At 43.8% G+C, this 25,008-nt stretch overlaps 1 protein-coding gene across 1 annotated transcript; it reads left to right on the plus strand.

Moving 5' to 3' along the window:
- Window positions 1-276: 276 nt before the first annotated feature.
- Window positions 277-18,461, plus strand: LOC310790792 (solute carrier family 22 member 4-like; the record flags this gene model as incomplete). Its single annotated transcript, XM_083652506.1, has 11 exons — window positions 277-539; window positions 1,884-1,989; window positions 4,536-4,639; window positions 5,506-5,660; window positions 6,720-6,891; window positions 8,743-8,881; window positions 13,079-13,155; window positions 14,738-14,952; window positions 15,754-15,936; window positions 17,820-17,955; window positions 18,311-18,461. 11 exons carry the CDS (start codon window positions 277-279, stop codon window positions 18,459-18,461), a joined length of 1,701 nt encoding a protein of 566 aa, XP_083508632.1.
- Window positions 18,462-25,008: the final 6,547 nt, after the last annotated feature.

Below are 25,008 nucleotides of genomic sequence, written 5' to 3' on the forward strand. Positions count from 1 at the left end.
AAATAAAATATTGAGAGAGAGAAAACATTAGGGAATGTCTACTAATCTCACCTAATCAATGCTGATACTATATTCTAGTAGATAAGGAGTGAGGATCATAGAATACATGTGTTGAATTCCTTAGTAGCTGTCCAGTGTTCTAAGCAGACCAGATGGCATCCACAGATGATAGAACGCTCACCCCTCAAAGACTTGAGACTTGACTTGGACGTGCAAAAAATGACTTGTGAGCATCTCTGGTGTGTGATTCTTCTGGTTTGCAGAGTGTGTTTTGTGATGCTGGAGTACGAGGAGGCCCTGTCCTTCCTGGGCGAGTGGGGCAGCTTCCAGAGGACCATCTTCACCCTGCTCAGCCTGAGCTCCGTGCCTAATGGCTACGTGGGCATGGCCATGGTGTTCCTGGCCGACATCCCCCCACACCGCTGCCGTCTGCCCCCCCTCGACTCCAACGCATCAGCCCCCTCCTTCAGCCTGGAGCTCAACACCTCCATCCCTCTGCAGACGGTGAAAGGGGAGGTGATCCTCAGCCGCTGCTCCAGGTAGAGAAAGAAATCCCCTGCCTAGAAACGTGTTTTCTTTCTGATTTTCTCCCGTTTTCTCCCCAATTATACTTTCTACTATAATATACTATAATTTGCCGCCTGCCCCCCCTGTGCATGATTCATATAAGATGTCTGTTGTTGCAGGTACAGACAGTCTGTGACAGGTCCTCTGTGCATGATTCATATAAGATGTCTGTTGTTGCAGGTACAGATAGTCTGTGACAGGTCCTCTGTGCATGATTCATATAAGATGTCTGTTGTTGCAGGTACAGACAATCTGTGACAGGTCCTCCTCTGTGCATGATTCATATAAGATGTCTGTTGTTGCAGGTACAGACAGTCTGTGACAGGTCCTCCTCTGTGCATGATTCATATAAGATGTCTGTTGTTGCAGGTACAGACAGTCTGTGACAGGTCCTCCTCTGTGCATGATTCATATAAGATGTCTGTTGTTGCAGGTACATACAGTCTGTGACAAGTCCTCTATGCATGATTCATATAAGATGTCTGTTGTTGCAGGTACAGACAGTCTGTGACAGGTCCTCCCTCTGTGCATGATTCATATAAGATGTCTGTAGTTGCAGGTACGGTCTGTGACAGGTCCTCCTCTGTGCATGATTCATATAAGATGTCTGTTGTTGCAGGTACAGACGGTCTGTGACAGGTCCTCCCTCTGTGCATGATTCATATAAGATGTCTGTTGTTGCAGGTACAGACAATCTGTGACAGGTCCTCCTCTGTGCATGATTCATATAAGATGTCTGTTGTTGCAGGTACAGACAGTCTGTGACAGGTCCTCCTCTGTGCATGATTCATATAAGATGTCTGTTGTTGCAGGTACAGACAGTCTGTGACAGGTCCTCCTCTGTGCATGATTCATATAAGATGTCTGTTGTTGCAGGTACATACAGTCTGTGACAGGTCCTCTATGCATGATTCATATAAGATGTCTGTTGTTGCAGGTACAAACAGTCTGTGACAGGTCCTCCCTCTGTGCATGATTCATATAAGATGTCTGTTGTTGCAGGTACGGTCTGTGACAGGTCCTCCTCTGTGCATGATTCATATAAGATGTCTGTTGTTGCAGGTACAAACAGTCTGTGACAGGTCCTCTATGCATGATTCATATAAGATGTCTGTTGTTGCAGGTACAAACAGTCTGTGACAGGTCCTCCTCTGTGCATGATTCATATAAGATGTCTGTTGTTGCAGGTACAGACGGTCTGTGACAGGTCCTCCCTCTGTGCATGATTCATATAAGATGTCTGTTGTTGCAGGTACAGACAGTCTGTGACAGGTCCTCCTCTGTGCATGATTCATATAAGATGTCTGTTGTTGCAGGTACAGACAGTCTGTGGACAGGTCCTTCTATACTAATGAGACAGAGGGATGTGTTGATGGTTGGGTGTTCAGCTCTGAGAGATACTCCTCCACCATCGTTACAGAGGTAAGGACATGGCACACAAACAACTTTAAAGTAAGATTTTCATGTGAATAGATCTCTTAAGTCACGATCTATCTGATAGCGTTAACACAATGCTGATTGAGCATATGGCCCATTGATGGAAGCCTTTGTATTTTCAGTATTGCAGCATTTATCAACTTGGTTGATCTGTGGTGACACCCCAGAGAGAGTAGGCGGCGCTAACACAATAGACTCGCTCTTCAACTACCCCGTAGGTTCCCGAGAACTCCTGTGTGAAGTAGGATAACAAGCTACTTTTGCTGCTCTTTGCTAGCAAACTGATTGATGTCGCTAAAGATAACGAAACTGAAATCTTTGAGATTATCACTTTAAAACAGCGTTTCTCAAAGAAATACTCTGCTGTGAAAAGGTATTCGCCCCATTTGATTTGACTTCTAGTGATCCTAATCGAATAAACATCTCAGAATTCTCCACTAAACTTCCCAACCTCAAAATCCTGTAATGTCATGTCACCTGATTCTTGCTATCAAGACCTCTCGTGTCCTCCATCCGATCTGATCCAAATTATCTTCTTCCCCCGTCATCTCCTTCTTTCTTCCCATTCCTCTAGCTCCTTCTCGTGGTTCTCAACTTCTTCTTCTTCTTCTTTTCCCTTGGTGCTGGCGTGCCAGAGGAAGAAAACTGGTATACTTAAATCTGAAGTCCTGAGAGGCAAGGGGTGGTGGGTGAGCACCCAGCCGCAGTTGGCTGCACCCACTCAGTCAGGCTCATTCATTCTCACCATTCCATTTGCAGAAGTAGAAGCATCAAGGTTGTCCAAACTTTGTGGTGAGAACTTTGAGGGCCGTCTTGCCCCCAGACAAACCAAGCAAGAAGCGGGGTCCCATCAAATCCTTGTGGAGCTGCCACTTTCATGGAGGAGTTTTTCTCTCCAGGACCTCTCAGTTATGTGTCCAGTGGTTCTGATGGCTGGTACTCATGGAGGGTGGGAATGGTACCTGAGAGCCAGGGTGAAATTAGCTGGTTATACCTTCAAGTGTAACTTCATCACTCACTCAGCTACAACATACAGAACGTGGCTGGCTTCACCTGACTACCCTCCTCCCCCACCATGCCAGAAAGAGTTGTGTGAAGATAGAAAGGAGCGGCCTGAGCCCCAATCAGGGGGCCAGAAGCAGCCCCGGATGCGGGTGGAGTGGCTGGCTCAGCCCATGGCGCCTCCTCGCCAACCCTCACCAGTGGAGTTGGGTGGTCATCCAGCATCTGTTGTCTACCCACCTGCGATGGGACATGGGGAGTTGGAACGGTCTGATAGGGAGTACCGTCCAACTCGAAAGTCCACAACTGCGCAATCATCAAGACTTCCTTACCTCGCAGCCACCACCTCCCAGGGCTCTTATCCAGCTGCCTACTTACCTCAACAGCCTCCAAGTTGGTGCCAGTATGGGCATCGACCAGTTCACCTGTACCACTCACCATGGAAGCAGAAGCAGAAGAGCCATGGGCTATTATATCAGTTTCGAGCAAATTCCCAGGTCCCGCTGGAGTCAGCGTTGGTCAGAGTCTAGGGCTTTATCGGGGTTGAAGTGCCTGCTGATGGAGATGAAGAGGTCGGGCACTTCTCAGCAGTCTCAGTGTAACCCTGTAGGAGCTAGTGGTGCAGAAAGGCTTCCGTCTGCCAGAATACACTCTTTATGCCTCATATTTAAACAGACTTAAAAAAACGTGTACAGAAAAGACATGTCTTAATGAACTCATTCCCGGCCAGGGTTTCTGACCATTTTCAGTGATTTTCCGGGACCCACAGGTCTTCTATGACTATGACTATGTAAACACCGGATATCCCAAAAGACAGAACAAAGCCTCGACTTTCATGGGGAAAAAAGTTTGCTTCTGCCTTTTTCTGTTCTTTAGTTATCAACACTTGAATGTTGGTCATTTTCACCGAAAACGCCCGTCTCTCACCAGGAAGCCGAGCGAGATACATGCCTGTTTGTGCAGTGAAGCGAGTGAGAAATTCACCCTGCACGGAGAGCGGACGGGGTGGGTCACGCTCTCATCTTCCCCGTGGGTCTGGTGCTTCCTGGTACTCGATGTGTGGAGGTCTGGTGCTTCCTGGTACTCGATGTGTGGAGGTCTGGTGCTTCCTGGTACTCGATGTGTGGAGATCTGGTGCTTCCTGGTACTCGAGGTCTGGGGGCAGATTTGACAGCTGAAATTTACACTATGTGAACCCTCATTCACAAAGCGGATTACTAATCTAAGTGACAGGAGAAGTGATTGTTGTGCGTTTACCCTGCTTCCAGTGAAAGAAATCCTCCAGCGTTGAGTGACTGTCAAGAGCCTGTGTGACAACATGCCGACTGCCGAGCCCCGGGGGTAAACAATGGCGGGGAAGTTTCATGGTGATATCTATTAGTAAAAAACTACCCTATTCATATGGGGTGTCTCACTTCAACTTGAGTCAACCAATTTGTCTTTTTCTCTGTTTGTATGTGTGTGTGTGTGTGTGTGTGTGTGTGTGTGTGTGTGTGTGTGTGTGTGTGTGCATGCGTGCATGTTTGTAGTGGTCTTTAGTGTGTGATGACGGCTGGAAAGCTCCATTCACCGTCACCATTTTCTTCTTTGGAGTCCTCTTTGGATCTTTCATCTGTGGAATCATCGCTGATCGGTACACACGCACACACACACGCACACGCACGCACACGCACACGCTCACACACACACACACACACACACACACACACACACACACACACACACACCTTGTAGAAGTGTTGTCAGGATCAGTAGTACTGTAGTCTACCCATGATCAGTCATCCGCAGTGTTGAGCAAGTTACTCAGGAAGTGCAATTAGTTACTTATTACTGATTATTACCCCTTTAAAAAGTAATAACATTACTTTAATTATTACTTGGTATCAAAAGTAATTAATTACGTTACTCATTACTACATTACTACAGTATGTTACTTTCGCTACGCCCCCTTCCATAAAATAACAAAACAACCTATTTAGCCAGATCAGTTTAGAACTGAATCCACTTTGTTGGAACAATAATTAACCTTACAGGAGGAGTCAACAATCCGTCAAACTGCATACTTTGTATTTATTTGCCTACCTAGGACTAACAACTAATTAAGCCCTGTAACTGTAATATAATAACTTTTTGGAAATTATAATCCTTACATTACCAGTTACTGGGGAAAGTAAAACAATTACAGTAACTACATTACTCTAAGTTACTGCTCAACACGGGTCATCCGTGTAGCTCTGTGAGAGTTCTCCGTTTCAGCCCGAGCCTGACGGGACCCGACCCAGCCCGCCGTGCTCGGACGGGCCGGGCTTGGGCTGAGCAAAAAAATATACCAAAGAAAATGCATTTACATTAGGCCAGATCGATACTCTCTCTTTATTCTCCCTCACTCTCTTCCATGCTCTCTCACTCTCTCACACACACACACACACACACACACACACACAAGTTTCCAGGCCCGTTGAGAACGCTTCTCTCATTCTGTTTGTTTCTGTATCTTAGTTATGGGCGCCGGCCTATCTTCTTCCTGACCATGGCCATGCAGACGGTGTTCAGCCTCCTTCAAGCCTTTGTCAACAGCTGGGAAATGTTCTGCATGATGTACTTCATAGTGGGAATGGGACAGATCGCCAACTACTGCAGTGCCTTTATACTGGGTATGACCAGTACAGTACATGCCTTTATACTGGGTATGACCAGTACAGTACATGCCTTTATACTGGGTATGACCAGTACAGTACATGCCTTTATACTGGGTATGACCAGTACAGTACCTTTATACTGGGTATGACCAGTACAGTACATGCCTTTATACTGGGTATGACCAGTGCAGTACATGCCTTTATACTGGGTATGACCAGTACAGTGCCTTTATACTGGGTATGACCAGAGCAGTACATGCCTTTATACTGGGTATGACCAGTGCAGTATATGCCTTTATACTGGGTATGACCAGTACAGTACATGCCTTTATACTGGGTATGACCAGTGCAGTATATGCCTTTATACTGGGTATGACCAGTACAGTACATGCCTTTATACTGGGTATGACCAGTAGGCTACAGTACATGCCTTTATACTGGGTATGACCAGTACAGTACCTTTATACTGGGTATGACCAGTACAGTACCTTTATACTGGGTATGACCAGTACAGTACCTTTATACTGGGTATGACCAGTACAGTACATGCCTTTATACTGGGTATGACCAGTGCAGTATATGCCTTTATACTGGGTATGACCAGTACAGTACATGCCTTTATACTGGGTATGACCAGTAGGCTACAGTACATGCCTTTATACTGGGTATGACCAGTACAGTACCTTTATACTGGGTATGACCAGTACAGTACCTTTATACTGGGTATGACCAGTACAGTACCTTTATACTGGGTATGACCAGTACAGTACCTTTATACTGGGTATGACCAGTACAGTACATGCCATATAGATAAATAGGTGTTTTATTTGTGTTGAACGTTGTAAAGGCTTTGGGTTGCTGTTGGATTTGAATCCGTCCGTAGACAATATTTTGGGCCCATATCCAAAAATTTTAAATTTGCCCACTTTCATCCTAAAAAGAATCAATAAACTAACTAGTCATTATTTATTTATTGTCTGTCCCCAGAATTGTATTGTTGACTGGATGGGAAAGCCTGGGAAAAAAACGGCTAAACCAATAGTTGTTCTTCTAATGGGTTTTCTCTACGTCTAGGCTCGGAGTTGTTGACGAAGAATGCTCGGATTAACTTTGCAGCTATAGGAGTGGCTTTCAGCTACGCCCTGGGTTACACCATACTGCCTCTGTTCGCCTTCTACATCAGGAGCTGGAGGTGGCTGCTCGTTGCACTGTCTCTACCTGGGCTACTGTACATACCTCTGTGGTGGTAAGATCTAAAACTTCTGTCTCCATCTGGTCTACTGTACCTAACTTTAAGAAAAAAAGAACCGGACGGACAAACTCCGCCTTTACTTTGTCATAGATGACACACATGGCAGCCAGTACACACACACACATGCTTTGGAGGCACCATGAAATGTGTCCTCCACGTTTGACCCATCCTGGCTCGTCCTCCATGGTCAGCTACGAGTGGTGGGCACAAGGTGCCCAAGGTGCATGGACGGATTAACCATATGGGCAAATGGGCAGTTGCCCGCAGGGGCACCAAGCATCCAATGAATTCCCTTTTGCTTTATTGAAACATGCTACAGTCGATGCTTCACTTCGCCTGTAGAGCGAGGCAGAGCAAAAGTATTGGAAAGAGGGTGTTGAGTTGTGTTGTAGCAGAGAGGGGCAAGGACAAACTGCTGGGATCAACACACAATGGGAATTACTTGGGCTTGCTTGAACTGTTTTTTAAAGGAACACATCAAAAAGCATGGTCAGAAGGAGAGATGGAGGTAAAGCATGGTCAGAAGGAGAGATGGAGGTAAAGCATGGTCAGAAGGAGAGATGGAGGTAAGCCATCATACTTGTCCTCTATCTGTGAAGAGTTCATCTCATTAATGGGCGAGAAAACAAAGAACGTCAGCTGAAATCCAAAATGCAAAATATGTGTCTGTAATTGTTGATTCAACGCCAGATCTATTTCACGTAGACCAGCTCACATTTGTTTTCACATTTGTCAGTGCTGACCCAATGCGGGCTTGCCAAATAATTGATATAAAATTAGGTTTTGAAATCATGAAAAGTAAGCAGTATTCTCTGCTCTGAAACTGGGGAGGCGTTTGCCCCCAGTGCTCCCTTCCCCAAAGTGCTGTTGTTTTTCCTTCAGGGTAGAAGCCCTTCGGCCTGATTGGTTTGCAGAGCTTATTGTGTAAGGCTGGGTTCACACCGGCGACCCATGCCTTGCCTATGCCTTGCCTTTACCCACGCTTTTAAATAGGCGTCCGTTTTAGTCAACGAGGCTGTGTACACAGGGCGCCTGAGCGTGAACCCAGCGTGTACCCACGCCTTGCCTGTGCCTTGCCGATTTTATCGTTTAGGCGAGAGTTCTATTTTGAAGCCGACAAGGCGCGTGCAGGCAGGCTTTTCTGTCAAGCCATGAAAGAAAAACGCGACAATATCCGTGGGAAATGGCAAAGTCAACTGAATTTCAAAATAAAATGGAGTTTCTACAACAGTGTTGAGCAGAGAGAGAGATTGACGGGTGGCTATCACGTGGGGCTTTCTCCCCGTCGGCAAACAAATATTCATGAGAGAGAATAGCGACCGAAGAAGCAAGATGGACAATGTTGTTGTGCCAGCACATATTCTTGCAAGATAAATGTCTGACTATAGTCAGACCTGGTTATACATATCCAGCATCAATAGAACATTAAATATATCAGATTTATTTTACCTAGAGGCTACCCATGACAATTCTAGACAACACGTGAAAAAATACAGTCGGGAGAGAGGAGAGGTGCTTGTGACTCGGCTCCAGGTTCGGCGTGCAAAAGGCGTGCGGTGTGATCGCAAAAGCGCGTAACAGGTTCACGCCCAGCTCGGCGTAGGCGTGGGTTGAGGCAAGGCAAGGCGTAGGTTGTCTGTGTGAACTAAGCGTAATAAGTCTGGAGCATAACCACGCCCACTTCAAACACAACATCAGGAACAGTACAAAAACGTGTGTCATGTCGAGCACTTTGAGATGCACAGATGCAGATGCATTACATAGTTGGAAGGTTATTGTGGGACAACACATCAGTGTAAATCAGTGGCCCCCCTATTTACTGATTGTCCCTTGACCCGTCATTAGGTACCTACCAGAGTCTCCTCGCTGGCTATTGTCTCAGGGCCGCGTAAAGGAGGCGGAGCTTATAATCAGAGCGGCGGCTAAGAAGAACAGGGTAACGCCTCCTGAAGTCATCTTCAAACAGGAAGTGACTCCAATCAAGGTGCACGCACACGCACACACACACACACACACACACACACACACACACACACATAAATATAACTTCCATGATGCATTCCAGTCAATCTGTCTGTCGTAAAATAAATGTTATTACAACGTCTCGTAGCCACTCAACTCCAAACTCACCTGCACTCACTCCTCCAATAACCTATTTGAACCTCTCCAGTCTGGTTTCCACCTACTCCACCTACTCGTCAAAGTATTCAACAATCTCCTCACCTCTGCTTACACCGAATCCCTCAACATTCTCATCTCCTCCGACCTGAGTGCAGCCTTTGATACCTTGAGCCATAACATGTAGCACTCAAGACTGGAAGACCACGGTATTGAAGGCATTGTATGTTTAATTAGGTCTATGCCATTTGCACCTGTCCAAACAGAATGTCAATTATGTTTAATTATGTTTAAAGTATGTCCATGCCATTTGCACCTATGTGCAGTGAATATGTCACTGTCTTTGACTTGTCTTATTGCTTTACTGCCTTATTGCTTGTTGCTTCTGTTGTTTTCCTGCACCTATATGCCCTGTTATTTTGCACTATGTTGTAACGGAGTCTACAGCACAATCATTTCACACGTGATACTTTCAGGGCCGCCCATAAGGGGGGGTAAAGGGGTAAGCTGCCAGGGCCATCGCCACTAGGGGGGGGGCATTGGAGCCAGGCAAAAAAAAAAGAAAAAAAGAAAGAAATTAACACTAAAATATATCTCCCATCCTGAAAATGCGGCAACTCAATTATTTTTTGCCAGGAGTCGAACAAATACATAAAACACAGCAGCAGTAACGAGTAGGGGTGTCACAATATATCGTCCCACGAAATTTCGCGATAGTAAAACGTCACGATATGTATCGTTGAGATGAAATCTCATATCGCAAAAAAAAAAAAAAAAAAAAAAAAAAAAAAAAAAAAATCTTTCAAAAAATAGACTAAGAAACGTCTTTGTTTGTTGAAGTTCAATGTGTGGAAAGTAGTTCAGTTGAACAAGTCTCTGAAGAGACACATGAGAAGTTATACAGGAGAGAAACAATTCAATTGAGTTTCTGGCAAAACTGTTTACTTGACAGGAAAAACTGAAGATGCATAAAAAATAGACTAAGAAAAGTCTTGTTGTTTGAGTTTGAAGAAAAACTGAAGATGCATAATGAGAATTTATACTGCTGAGAAACCTTTTAGTTCAAAGTAAATCTAAGTGACGGTGTAACTCATTCTATTTCAAGATAAGCCTTATCTCCAATCTCATGTTTTTTCTAGTTGTTATTGTAATAACAATTTCCCACAACAGCATGTTTTGTATTTGTGCATTTCAAATAAAATACTACTTTTCCAGTCATATATTGTCATTATTCAAGTTTAAAAAAATATTGTTAAAATCGTATCGTATCGTATCGTTATCGTGAACCCAGTATCGTGATACGTATCGTATCGTGAACTGAGTGTATCGTGACACCCCTAGGCATGCTTGGGCAGGAGTGCTCCTGTGGAAAATAGTGCCATTCTGATGTAATCCCCCATCCGACCAGTGCAGTGAGAGGCAGCAATGTGCCGCAAGGCATCTAGTCTGCCGGAAAGCCAAACGAAGAAGAAGAACAAGGCAGGCTTGGGGCGGACCATTTTGCTTGGGGCAGCAGCAGCTAGAGGGACCATTTATGGTGTAACACACAACACAGACAGGTGATGGCAAACAAAACCAGACCGGTGATAGCAAAATGCCAGGAGCAAAACAAAAGTCAGGATGCCAAAATCGCAAGGCAAAACAAAAAGCGGGAGCAGGCAAGGGCTTTAGACCCAAATAATAATCTGTTGACAAACTTTTTTCAGTCAGCTCTGAAAGCTGCAGCGTTGATATGAGTAAAGCGCGTGCGGGGGAGGGGGGGGGGCATAGTGGCTGCACCCTTCCAGGGGCACTGCCATCTCTCTGGGCGGCCTGTACTACGGAGTGATAATAAAAATCTTGAATCTTGAATCTTGAATCATTGCACTCAGCTGGTCCTACCTCTCCAACCAATCTCAAATCTCTGCCCGAACCCGAGCCCGGCCCGTGCCGTGTCGGAATTTCTCCTCTATTCCTTGGGCCAGGGCTCCTGGACAGATATAATACCTTTTTTTATATCATTGGGGTAATATTGGGTGCGATAAACATAATGTTATAACATTGCAACCTTAAAAACGTATGTATTCATTAGACTGAACAGACACCATGGATATAGTTTAGATAAACAGCCAACGTACTAAGAAAATATTGGGGTTGCTCCTCCTGTCTGCAATAAAAGCCTGGGTGCAACAACTCAAGTGACAAAACTGAACTCCTCCTCATCGCTTCCAAGTCCACCCTCAGTCAAATCAACAACCCAACCAACACTCAACATCGATCAACAAATCCTCCTCCTACCACCTCCACAATATTGCCAAGATCATCTCCTCCCGTCTTGATTACTGGCATTCCTCCACGGCATCAACACCACCCTCATCAACTCCACCCTCATCAACTCCACCCTCATCAACACCACCCTCATCAACTCCACCCTCATCAACTCCCCCCTCATCAACACCACCCTCATCAACACCCCCCTCATCAACTCCCCCCTCATCAACCCCACCCTCATCAACTCCACCCTCATCAACTCCACCCTCATCAACTCCACCCTCATCAACACCACCCTCATCAACACCCCCCTCATCAACCCCACCCTCATCAACACCACCCTCATCAACACCACCCTCATCAACTCCACCCTCATCAACTCCACCCTCATCAACACCACCCTCATCAACACCCCCCTCATCAACCCCACCCTCATCAACACCACCCTCATCAACTCCCCCCTCATCAACACCACCCTCATCAACTCCACCCTCATCAACTCCACCCTCATCAACTCCACCCTCATCAACACCACCCTCATCAACTCCCCCCTCATCAACACCACCCTCATCAACACCACCCTCATCAACAGACTCCAACTGGTCCAGAATGCAGCCGACCCACTTCTCACTCACACCCAATCATGGCAGCACATCACCCCAGTCCTAAAACAAACCCCTTCCCAACTGGGCTCCCATATCTATCTCACTGGTGTGTGTGTGTGTGTGTGTGTGTGTGTGTGTGTGTGTGTGTGTGTGTGTGTGTGTGTGTGTGTGTGTGTGTGTGTGTGTGTGTGTGTGTGTGTGTGTGTGTGTGTGTGTGTGTGTGTGTGTGTGTGTGTGTGTGTGTGTGTGTGTGTGTGTGTGTGTGTGTGTGTGTGTCAAAAGTATCGATGGTATCAATAAAAGTCAATACTAAAAATTTGATACGGATACAATACTCATTTGCAACAGGTATCGATAGTATCGATAAGTATCAATACTACAAATTGGAAATGGATACAATACTCATTTGCAACTGAAAAATCAAACATACCACTGATTTCTCCCTCCCTGTCATTGGTGGGTATCTTTTGCTTCAACAAGTTCAATGTATTCTGATAGGTTGATGGCTAGAGCAGGTGTAATCTGCTGTGTTATGATAGGCTGATGACTAGAGCAGGTGTAATCTGCTGTGTTATGATAGGCTGATGACTAGAGCAGGTGTAATCTGCTGTGTTGTGATAGGCTGATGACTAGAGCAGGTGTAATCTGCTGTGTTATGATAGGCTGATGACTAGAGCAGGTGTAATCTGCTGTGTTATGATAGGCTGATGACTAGAGCAGGTGTAATCTGCTGTGTTGTGATAGGCTGATCACTAGAGCAGGTGTAATCTGCTGTGTTATGATAGGCTGATGACTAGAGCAGGTGTAATCTGCTGTGTTATGATAGGCTGATGACTAGAGCAGGTGTAATCTGCTGTGTTATGATAGGCTGATCACTAGAGCAGGTGTAATCTGCTGTGTTGTGATAGGCTGATGACTAGAGCAGGTGTAATCTGCTGTGTTCTGATAGGCTAATGACTAGATCAAGTGTAATATTCTGTTTAAGGTCAAAGTTTTTAATTAGTTTTATCAGACCTAGATTATGGAGAAGCGTGCATCTGTCCATCCATCGTCCATTGTTTATTTTTTATGCCTCTTGATGTGTTGTTGTCATTCCCCCGCGTGGTATCGAAAATGGTATCGAGTATTGATATTTTCCTGGGTATCGGTATCGAAGTAGAAATTCTAGTATCGTGACATCCCTAGTGTGTGTGTGTGTGTTTGTTTAGGAGAAAGAATACACCTGGCTGGACCTGTACCAGACTAGAGACATCAGACAACTCTCCATCATCAACATATTTATCTGGTATGTTGTTTTTTGTCTTTTCTATAATAATATGTGATTCTGTAAGAAGTCAGTGTTACTGTTAACATACACGCTCCACACCAAGATGATCCTGAACAAGCTGATCATTCTTCTGGCAACCTAATATAAGAATGAGAAGGCGTAACTGTTATTATACTTATTCACAAGCAGCATAAGAACATTACAATGGGGCGGCTGTGGCTCAGGAGGTAGATTAGGTCGCCCACCTAGAAGGTCGGTGGTCCTCCTCCAGTCCACATGTCGAAGTGTCCTTCGGCAAGACACTGAACCCCAAACTGATGTCACTGATGATGACATCATCAGTAATGTCACAATGATGTCACAACCATGCCTATGTATGACATCATCACTGATGACATCACATAATTAGCTAATTAGGGCAATCACCTAATTAAAAGATATGGCTCCGTCAGGTCACCCCCACGGGTGCCCTTTACACACTCTGAAGGTTTCAGCCCGATCGTACATAAAACGGCATAGCTGTGGCCGAACACAGAACTTGAAACAGTGGACAGAGCCCACATACTCAATTTTATAGATATCAGATAGATAGATAGATAGATAGATAGATAGATAGATAGATAGATAGATAGATAGATAGATAGATGTACGTAGATGGGGAGATAACAGGAGAGAGTGAAAGCTATTACCAAGTATATGCACTACATTCTCTCCTTGGGCTAACTTCTTAGTCATTGAAATCCTAGTGAAATCACACAATTGACTCATTTTGCTGGGGACTCCCCTGCGACCCCTCGTCAAGCTGACGTTTGAGTATATGAGACTAGCTGCCACCGGCTTAGCTCCAAGTCGAGGCTATTGCACAAGTATGTTTTCCGCTTTAGGGCGTAGGGCTGACATGTGTCTGGCTATACGTTGCCAGAGAGAGGGAAACATTTGTGTGTTTCTGTTTTGTGTTGTGTAAAATATTGGCCTGAGGGAAGATTGTTGAGGTTACTTAGGCCTGGCTGTATGTAGGCCTGAGGGAGCGTTTTCTGACTTCTTTCCTCCCAGCGGCTGTCAAGACTTTTTAATTCTGTACATTCTTGAGTGTACAATGGTTTTAAATTGCTCCTCTCAATTAGCTACTAAAGGCACTTTTATCCAGCACTTTTAATGTAATATTGTACTTTTTTTAATGCAGTTTTTACTTGTATACTTGCTATAATCTGTTTTTACTGTTGACTGTACGTGGTATTATGTGGCTGTCTCTTTTTTAACCCTGTCCACTTGCTGCTGTAGCACTGAAATTTCCCCTTGTGGGACGAATAAAGGATTATCTTATCTTAAATGTATGACCATTTTCATGGCAGAAAATCAAAACCTATGAAAAGGGGAAAAGCAAGCACACTCACAAAAAACAGTTGGGTGCACGGCTCAAAATGGTACACTGAGGAAGACTTCTGTCGAAACGTTTGTACCTGCCATCTGCTTCAATTAAATTAACAAAAGGACATTTTTGAGAGTGCTGGCTTTTCTTCTCCTTCATAGATAATCAAAACCTGACATAGTTAAAATGTGTGTATCTATTTATTTATCTATCTGTCATTTTATCATGTAGGATTGTCATGTCCATGACATATTATGGAATGTCTCTGAACACACCAAACATGGACGGAGACCCGTACGTAAACTGTCTGGTTTTAGGAGCGACTGAGTTTGTTGCTTATGGCATTATGTGGTTTGCCATTCTCTACCTTCCTCGACGTTTATTGCTCCCCATCACCCTGCTGCCCTCTGGACTCCTACTGCTGCTCGTCAGATTCATACCTGATGGTATAGTAGACACACACACACACACACACACACACACACACACACACGTGATGTCATAAATTAGTAATGTCACAACAATGTCGGACCCATGGAATTACCATTGGCAGCAAATGTAACATTTTGAGTAAGTAACAGATTAAGCATATTTACCACGTAGACAATGGCAAACAGGTGAGTCACACACAAGTTGCAAAAAGTAAGATGCACTGCGTCCTACTTCCTGTCTCGCTCTCGCACTGTTTGGATGTCATGAAGAGAATACTCAAGAGCACAGTGCCATCTAGTGGCTTTAGTGGGAACGTATTTCCCACTAGGCTACATTATGAATAGACATTGTGGCATCATCAGTGACACACATCTTCAATTATTACATACATCACTCACTGAAGATGTCATTTCATTTGAGGTTTAGTCTTTAACATGCATTACGAATACAACAAGTTGTTGTTAGATTGTCCCATTGTACAATTTAGCCACTTAAGGACGAACCAAAATGATCCAGATGTTTCTGGTAAATTGTTGGTTTCGGTGCTTGTCTATGCTAACACTTTAGCTTAAATACACTATGTTGAGTGATAGAAGGCTTCATGCTAACACTTTAGCATGGGTGATAGAAGACATGAGTAACTTTTTATAGATTGGTAACTGTAATATAAATGCTGAAATTAAAATTTTGTAATTTTTCCATTTCATTCCTGAGAAAAATGGCTGTCAAAAATTATTTTGGCAGTCTTCTTATGTCGTGTCATCTCTTCTATTCTCATCTCGTATTCTCATCTCTAATAATTGCATCTTTTCTAGATCTGCCGGGCGTGACGCTAACTGTGGTGATGATAGTGAAGATAGCGGTGACGGGTGGGTTTGGTTTCCTCTACCTCTACGCCACAGAGCTCTTCCCCACTGTAGTGAGAAACATGGCACTAGGCTCCTTATCCATGGCCTCCCGTGTTGGCAGCACTGTCTCACCATACCTCGCTTTCATGGGTAAGCTTTACCTGTGTGTGTGTGTGTGTGTGTGTGTGTGTGTGTGTGTGTGTGTGTGTGTGTGTGTGTGTGTGCATGCGTGCGTGTGTTCCACTTCCTCTACTTATTTTTTTCTTTTTAATTTAGATTGATTGATTGATTGATTGAATGTCTTCACAGGGATAGAAAGATGAACTACTTTTCACATATTTTTTTTACAAGGGGCCTAAAGTTAAGATTTGGATTTAGGATTATGGCAGTTTCATGTCATCTCTTCTGTGGATATAGTAGTTTTCTCTCCTGGCAGTTTCATGTCATCTCTTCTGTGGATATAGTAGTTTTCTCTCCTGGCAGTTTCATGTCATCTCTTCTGTGGATATAGTAGTTTTCTCTCCGCAGTTTGCAGGCCAGGCAGGACTACACGTTTGGACCCATTTGAGAGACGTTGAGCTCACCTATTGCTTGAGGCCTATCGGGAGTAGTGAGATTTTGGAGAGCCTGAAAACAGAGGCGGGGCTATCACAGAGTCCTGATCTTCATTTGCATAGCCTCATTGCTGTAAAGATCTCATGACATTTTCACCAAATACTACACAAAGAAAGTCACCTAATGTGACAGAGTTTGGCTCTCAAAATAGGATCAAGCTTGTGTCTAGTACAATCCAAACCTTGTCACAATAACATAGAACGTCTTTGCACAGAAATATCAAACCAGAAGTCTCAAAAGTGATGGGAGCAGCCTACCTGCTACAGCATGGGGCGATGACATCTAGACAGCCCGGCATGTGTGGACAGCTCCGTCGGTAGTGTGGAGGCCAGATTCAGGCAGCCTCAGCTCATAAGACGCTTCTTAAAACAAAAGTCACACACACACACACACACACTAACACGTGAAAACAAAGGGAAAACTACAAGAGAACAGGGGCTCCAGAGCAAGGTTATAATAGTTTTGGATTTTTTCATTCGTTTTTATTTTTATTAGTTTTGACTTTTTGTTTTGAATTTCAGTTTAGTTTTCATTAGTTTTTAAGGTGGCTTTGATCGTTTAGTTTAGTTTATATTTTTTGAAAATGCTTAGTTTTAGTTTAGTTTTTATTAGTTTCAGTGTTAGTTTTAGTCTTTTTTTGCCCCTCTTTTTTTGTAATATGGGGTGTTTGTCAGGGGTGAGATTCAAAAGGATCATAAAATATGATAGATCTAGGAAAATAGATTTCATCTCCACTCAAAATATAGGCTTATTATGTATGAAATACTGTAAACTGACAAAGACTATAGTTATCGTTTTTTTGTAAAGCTTAGTTTTTATTTTTATTTCAGTTTATTTCATGTTTTTTCAATTCTAGTTTTCGTTTTTTCGTTAGTTTTCGTTAACTATAATAACCTTGCTCCAGAGAATTCATGGCTCGACCTCAATCAATGGCAGAGAGAGGAGCTGCGCACCTGAAATCCATGGCTATAATCTCTAAGCCACTCCCACTTCCTGTTTGACTCTCTGGTCAAAGACGTAAATTACAATATCATAAATAAACAAGGGGGTGTCTGACAATACATATCAGTCACATATCACTCTGTGACACCTAGCCTAGCTTTAAACGAGTATTCCGTCATTGATTATTTACCCCCTGGAGAGCCACAGAAATGACCCCGCCCCCGAATGTGATGAAACAAACACAATTTCTTGTTTTGCCAATGAGCTTTCTAGGCAAGAACTTGAATCTTTTGAAAGCCAGAATGAGTTGCACCACAGCCTTGGGCGAAGGGCATCATGTCTATATTCATGGGAAGTTGGTAACACCATAATCCGAACTGAGAAAACGTATGCCGATGGAAGAAAGAAAATATAAGTCAGAACCAGCCGTGTCAAAGTCCTGTCTCACGCTTTCCCCCCCCTTTTTTTTGCTGCAGGTACATACAACAAGTTCCTCCCCTACATCGTGATGAGTGGAACCACCATCATATCAGGGCTCCTCAGCCTCCTGCTACCAGAAACCAAAGACCAGGAGCTCCCTGATCTCATCCACCACGTGAAACCACTGGTCAGGTAGGTTCCAGTAGAGAATGTCTCCCCACCTCTCGCTGGGTATTTAAATTACAGCATTATGGGCTCTCAATACCACCACCATCACCAATGAGCTTCATCACAGTTGGAATATAGAAGCATATCCAGCCAAGAAATGTCTTCAAACTTCCTTTTATAGTATATGCAAAACGGTGTATCTACTGTATAAAATCAATATTGAGGAGCCTCAAACTCTAGATTTTTTTTGGCTCGAATTACTAGATTTTCTTTGCTAAGCAATAGTAGTAATTGTCCCACCGTTTGTCCGTGTCTGTTTATCTAACTGTTGTACTTCTGTTTTCCTGTCTGTCTCTCTGTCTTCCTGTCTCTCTGTCAGGCTGTCCAGTCTGTTTCAGACACACACTGATCCAGCTGGGCGCGGGGAGGTTGAGGTGGAGAAGAGTCCTGCTTTAACTGAACCCAACCAGAACAAACCAGTAGACTCGACCCTAAGCTATACCAAAGTCCCTGCATCTGATATCATTTAGCACGTCCAAACTCTGGTATATCAATGACAAAGTGAAGCAATGACTGATGACTGACAAGATATTATTTGGTTAATGTGATACATCAGTTCAGGAATATGCTTTTACACACAGACTCATTGATATTGCTCTGACTAAAGTTGTTGTCCATAAGGTTACTGACAGTACTGTGAAATGGGTTTTTACACATTGCACATCGTTTCATTACAAACAATTGTCCTATTTTACTGAAATAAATAGATTGGCCACAACTATTAATCTCCATGATCCTGCTGTTCTGAGAGGTAGGCTAATCATGTACCACTTCCCAACACATAAAATACACATGAAGGCATGAAATAGATGTTAAGACACCTTCCTACTGAGATAAATGATATAGGATTACTATTGCCATTCAGACACATTCATACTTTCAGACACATTGACACATAGAGACATGAGGGTAAAGATCAGATATACAGTATGCCAGCTATTCAGGATGGATGAGAAGACGGCTGTGCACCAAATCCTCCCATAGCTGTGATCAAAGCATCCAACACATCATTAAAACTATCCAGGGCTAATTTGACCCAATGGAACACATCATTAAAACAATCCAGTGCTAATTTGACCCAATGGAACACATCATTAAAACAATCCAGGGCTATTTTGACCCAATGGAACACATTAAAAGTATCCAGGGCTATTTTGACCCAATTTTCTCACTGAGATTGTAATGTTGTTAATGAAATACAAGATGATAAGGTTGGGGCTTGCCCTTCCTGCCAAAACATCTGACAAATAAATTGACTTTCTTTAACCCTAACCCTTAAAGGGATAATTATATATATATATATATATATATATATACAGTGGGGAGAACAAGTATTTGATACACTGCCGATTTTGCAGGTTTTCCCACTTACAAAGCATGTAGAGGTCTGTCATTTTTATCATAGGTACACTTCAACTGTGGGAGACGGAATCTAAAACAAAAATCCAGAAAATCACATTGTATGATTTTTAAGTAACTAATTTGCATTTTATTGCATGAAATAAGTATTTGATACATCAGAAAAACAGAACTTAATATTTGGTAAAGAAACCTTTGTTTGCACCTCGTGGGGCATCAATGATCATGAGAAAGATGAGGGATCAGCCCAGAACTACACGGCAGGACCTGGTCAATGTCCTGAAGAGAGCTGGGACCACAGTCTCAAAGAAAACCATTAGTAACACACTACGCCGTAATGGATTAAAATCCTGCAGCTCACGCAAGGTCCCCCTGCTCAAGCCAGCGCATGTCCAGGCCCGTCTGAGGTTTGCCAATGAGCATCTGGATGATCCAGAGGAGGAATGGGAGAAGGTCATGTGGTCTGATGAGACCAAAATAGAGCTTTTTGGCGTAAACTCCACTCGGCGTGTTTGGAGGAAGAAGAAGGATGAGTACAACCCCAAGAACACCATCCCAACCGTGAAGCATGGAGGTGGAAACATCCTTCTTTGGGGATGCTTTTCTGCAAAGGGGACAGGACATATATACAGTATATATATATACCGGTATATATATATATATATATATATATATATACCGGTATATATATAAAGTTTAGGCCTGATTTGCTACTAACCAATGATGGTGTTGATTGAGTTCTTTCTCAGCACACTCCATGCTGTTCCTCATCACAGCTCTGGAAAGTTGGACAAAAACTAATGCAAGGTCAATGGGGTCACGCTCCTGTCTGTACTCGTTCTATTTACAGATATATGTGTGGCTGAATACTGTCTGTACTCATTCTATTTACAGATATATGTGTGGCTGAATACTGTCTGTACTCATTCTATTTACAGATATATGTGTGGCTGAATACTGTCTGTACTCATTCTATTTACAGATATATGTGTGGCTGAATACTGTCTGTACTCATTCTATTTACAGATATATGTGTGGCTGAATACTGTCTGTACTCATTCTATTTACAGATATATGTGTGGCTCCTGTCTGTACTCATTCTATTTACAGATATATGTGTGGCTGAATACTGTCTGTACTCATTCTATTTACAGATATATGTGTGGCTCCTGTCTGTACTCATTCTATTTACAGATATATGTGTGGCTGAATATCTGTACTCATTCTATTTACAGATATATGTGTGGCTGAATATCTGTACTCATTCTATTTACAGATATATGTGTGGCTGAATATCTGTACTCATTCTATTTACAGATATATGTGTGGCTGAATACTTCTATTTACAGATATATGTGTGGCTGAATACTTCTATTTACAGATATATGTGTGGCTGAATATCTGTACTCATTCTATTTACAGATATATGTGTGGCTGAATATCTGTACTCATTCTATTTACAGATATATGTGTGGCTGAATACTTCTATTTACAGATATATGTGTGGCTGAATACTTCTATTTACAGATATATGTGTGGCTGAATACTTCTATTTACAGATATGTGTGGCTGAATACTTTTTTCATAAGACACTTCTTGACTCCTGGCTTCATTTATTATTTTGATCTCAACTGGTTTGATCTCAAAGCTGCCCACCTTCACAATATCGGCAAAAGAGCTGTTGCTTATGCAGGAGAAGAATGATGATTAAATTCCATTCTACAGTTGAGAATTCGGACACTACAAAAAAATGGGACACCAGGGGCGGTTTTAGCATCAGAGCTTTGGGTGGGCTCAGCCCAAAGAAGAAAATTTTGTACAGTTTCAAGTAAAAATGGATCAAACTGGCGCACTTTGAGATCAAAATGAAGAGACTAGATCTATGAAGAGACTAGATCTATGAAGAACTACACACATCAATATCTTCTTTACCGTTCTGTGGTTTTACAGCGATGAAAAAATAATTGTTTCCCTATATATACTATATATATTCTGCATACAGGTTACTATATGGTAGAATTATGCTTGCATAAATAATACCAAAATCACTTCAGGGGAGTTTCAAGTAAAGTAACATTTTGCTTTGTAGGCAAAACAAAAGTAAAATTAAATCAAAAGGGAACTTCCTAACTTATTGGCTGGAATAATATTCCGACAAGATAATATAAGCACTAAAGCAGGAGTTTGCAGTCAACTAGTTGAAATTAATATGTGGCAGTATTTGTGGGGGTCAAAATCTATATAGGGTGTACCACCACAAATAGATCAGTGTATGGGAAACACTGACTATTAAATTGTGTGACTAGAAAGACACCAATAAATCTGAGAAAATAATTTTGAACAACAGCACTACAACGGTGGCATTACAAATGGTATTATGAATGTATTGTGGGAAAAAACAAGAATGCCACTTTTTTTCATGAACTTTAAGCAGAAAATTAAAAAATAGTTTTAAAGCAAAAATAAATAATAAATAAAGATCATTTTAAAGCAGCTACGAGCAAGATTTTCGATTGTTATTAAACAGTATAATTACAATATTGATGCATCACATCTTACCTATAATAGTAGCTGAGACCAAAGCCGTGTGAATCGGAGATTGCTCTCTTGATGATTATAGAGTGTGTGTCTGTCTAACCTCGCATCACCAGGGGGGTCTCTCTCTCTTTCTGCCTACCGGCGGTGATTTCTATTCGCACATAGGTTACGCAATAACCATGCCCTGTGCCCGCCTACGCAGCAGTCAAGCGCCGGGATTGGCCAGGAACAAGTCTTTTGTCTTCTTCTTTTGACAGATGGAATCTCCCACACCACAAACACTGGAGGGCACGCAGCCCAGCGATTTCATGAACCAACTGAATAGCTCTTGAGAACGGACAGCGATTTCGAGAGCGGACAAGGCAAGGCAGGAGAGAGAAGAGAGAGGACAAGGCAAGAGAGAGGACAAGGCAGGAGAGAGGACAGGGGAGAGAGAGGCGGGAGAGAGGACTTCAAGGCAGGAGAGAGAAGAGAGAGGACAAGGCAAGAGAGAGGACAAGGCAGGAGAGAGAGAGGCGGGAGGGAGGACTTCAAGGCAGGAGAGGACAACGCAGGAGAGAGGGCAAGGCAGGAGAGAGGACAAGGCAGGAGAGAGAAGAGAGAGGACAAGGCAGGAGAGAGAGGCGGGAGAGAGGACTTCAAGACAGGACAACGCAGGAGTTACCCAGGCTGTAGGGGTTAAGGCGGAGGACCTCTCCTCTGCAGGCGCAATCCCTGCAGAGATGGTAGAGTGAACAGGGTGAGAGGAAGGAGGCGGGGAGATAGATGGCAGAGGAGGGACAGGAGGTAGGGAGGCTAGAGAGAGGAGGCAGGAGAGAGGCATGAGGGGGAGGAGGCAGGCGGTAGGCATAGGATAGACAGGAGAGGACAGAGAGGACAAAGACAATGCAGGAGGTTGCACCTGCGTAGAGAATAGCAAGAGAGGCGCCTCCCCCCAACCTCCTCCCTTCACTCCCTCCCCCCTCCAACCTGTCCACCACCACCATTTCCCCCCCCCCATCTCCGACCTCCTCCTCCCGTCTCCAACAAAATCCCCTCCTCTGCCATCTATCTATGTATCTCCCGGCTTCCTTCCTCTCACCCTGTTCGCACTCAACCACTCTACCATCTCCGCAGGGACTGAGCCTGCAGAGGAGAGAGGGGAGCAGGCACAGTCCCTGCAGAGATGGTGAGAGTGGTTGAGTGAGAACACGGTGAAGGAAGGAGGCCGGGAGATGGCAGAGGAGGGAGGGGGGGGAGGATGGGGAGGAGGGGGGGTGGGAGATGGGGGGGGGGGGGGAGGAGGAGGGAGGGGGGGGATGGGAGATGGGGGGGGAGGGAGGGATGGGGAGGAGGAGGGGTGGGAGATGGGGGGGGAGGATGGGGTGGAGGGAGGGGGGGATGGGGAGGAGGAGGGAGGGGTGGGGAGACGACTTCAAATCCCCTGCAGGAATCAAACCTGCACTTCTCCGCATACAATGCGGTCTGTTAAGGTGACCGCCTTAACCCCTAGACCATCAGCTAGGTAACTTACAATGGATCTCTAGGCAGTTTTGTTATGGCTTTCCCAATGAAAGACTTGAAAAGGTTTTAGTGTCCGTACCGGGATTCAAACCACAAACCTTTGGGTTGAAAGGCATGGTCTTTCACCACTGGACTACAGCCCAGCTCAAACACACAGCACATGCAGCAAGTCAAATAGATGTGGTTAAGATCAGGGTTTTCTTAACCACGACCATACCCTAACCCAATTGATATGGTGGTCGTGGTTAAGAAAACCCTGATCTTAACCACATCTATTTGACTTGCTGCATGTGCTGTGTGTTTGAGCTGGGCTGTAGTCCAGTGGTGAAAGACCATGCCTTCCAACCCAAAGGTTTGTGGTTTGAATCCCGGTACGGACACTAAAACCTTTCAAGTCTTTTTTGAATATTTTGTTTTCAATTATTAATATTATTTTCACATTTACTAATCATTAACCACTCTATTCAGGAATTGACCGACTAATCAGCAACTATCTAATGATTAACTAATATATTCACGAACTGACATGTATTAATCATTAAACAGTTAACTACTCTGAGTCTGCACTGAGTGCTCATAAGTGTCAAAATAGAAAACCAGATTCAAACATAGGCAGAATGGTTCCAGGTCCATGTTTATCATACCAGAATGTTAGCACAACAATACAAAACTCACAGCAACAAGTAGACCAGTGGTTTATTGATAGTATTCTGTGACATCACCACACAGACATCTTGGTCTGATTGTAATCAATTAACAGGTGATTACAATCTAATTACACACACAGCCAATGAGCTGTGTGTAGTGTAAAGTGCCATATTGGTGGGAAATGCATGTGACATCATGGGAATACTGTGAATAGACAAGTCCAAGTGAATCAGTTGTTATTAAGCTTTATACGAGGCGGACGAGTCTGTTGTGGCCTTCACCTTGTCAGTCTCACGTGTCTCGTCTCACGCATGGGCGCCTGGCCAATCCCGGCGCTTGACTGCTGCGTAGGCGGGCACAGGGCGTGGTTGTTGCGTAACCTATGTGCGAATAGAAATCACGCACCGGCGGACCGGATAAACCCGGAAGTGAAACCCGGAAGTGAAACGCAGCTGCCTGCCTTCCACTGTTTCGCTCTGCCTAGCAACAAACCATAAACAAGGAGAACGCCAGAACGGGCTTGCTACTCTCGCGAACATCTCTCGTTATATTCTAACAGGTTTTTTGGAAGTTATTTTGTGGTTATGGCCGAAGTGGCTGCTGCAAACCGTTTAATTTCACTTCCTGATCTGCCCTGGCCACAGACAGACTAACACTGGCCGCCGATTCACTCGGGGTTCAAGCGAGACTACTCTGCGTTGGTCTCGTCTACTATTACAGGTAAGATGTGATGCATCGATATTAAATTTAGACTGTTTAATAACAATCGAAAATCTTGCTCGTAGCTGCTTTAACAGAAACTGCTACTAATGACCACCATGGATTTGGAGAGAAGAAAAAAAAAAAAAAAAATCGGGTGGGCTGAGACTATTTTTTGGGTGGTCATAGGGAGCAATTCTGAACAGGGCTAATGTCTATGCATCATCAGTGTATGACATCATCAGTCACGACTGGTCCACTTGACAATTG

The sequence above is a fragment of the Poromitra crassiceps genome, assembly GCF_964638095.1.
Source record: "Poromitra crassiceps genome assembly, chromosome: 15".
NCBI classification, from domain to species: Eukaryota; Metazoa; Chordata; class Actinopteri; order Beryciformes; family Melamphaidae; genus Poromitra; species Poromitra crassiceps.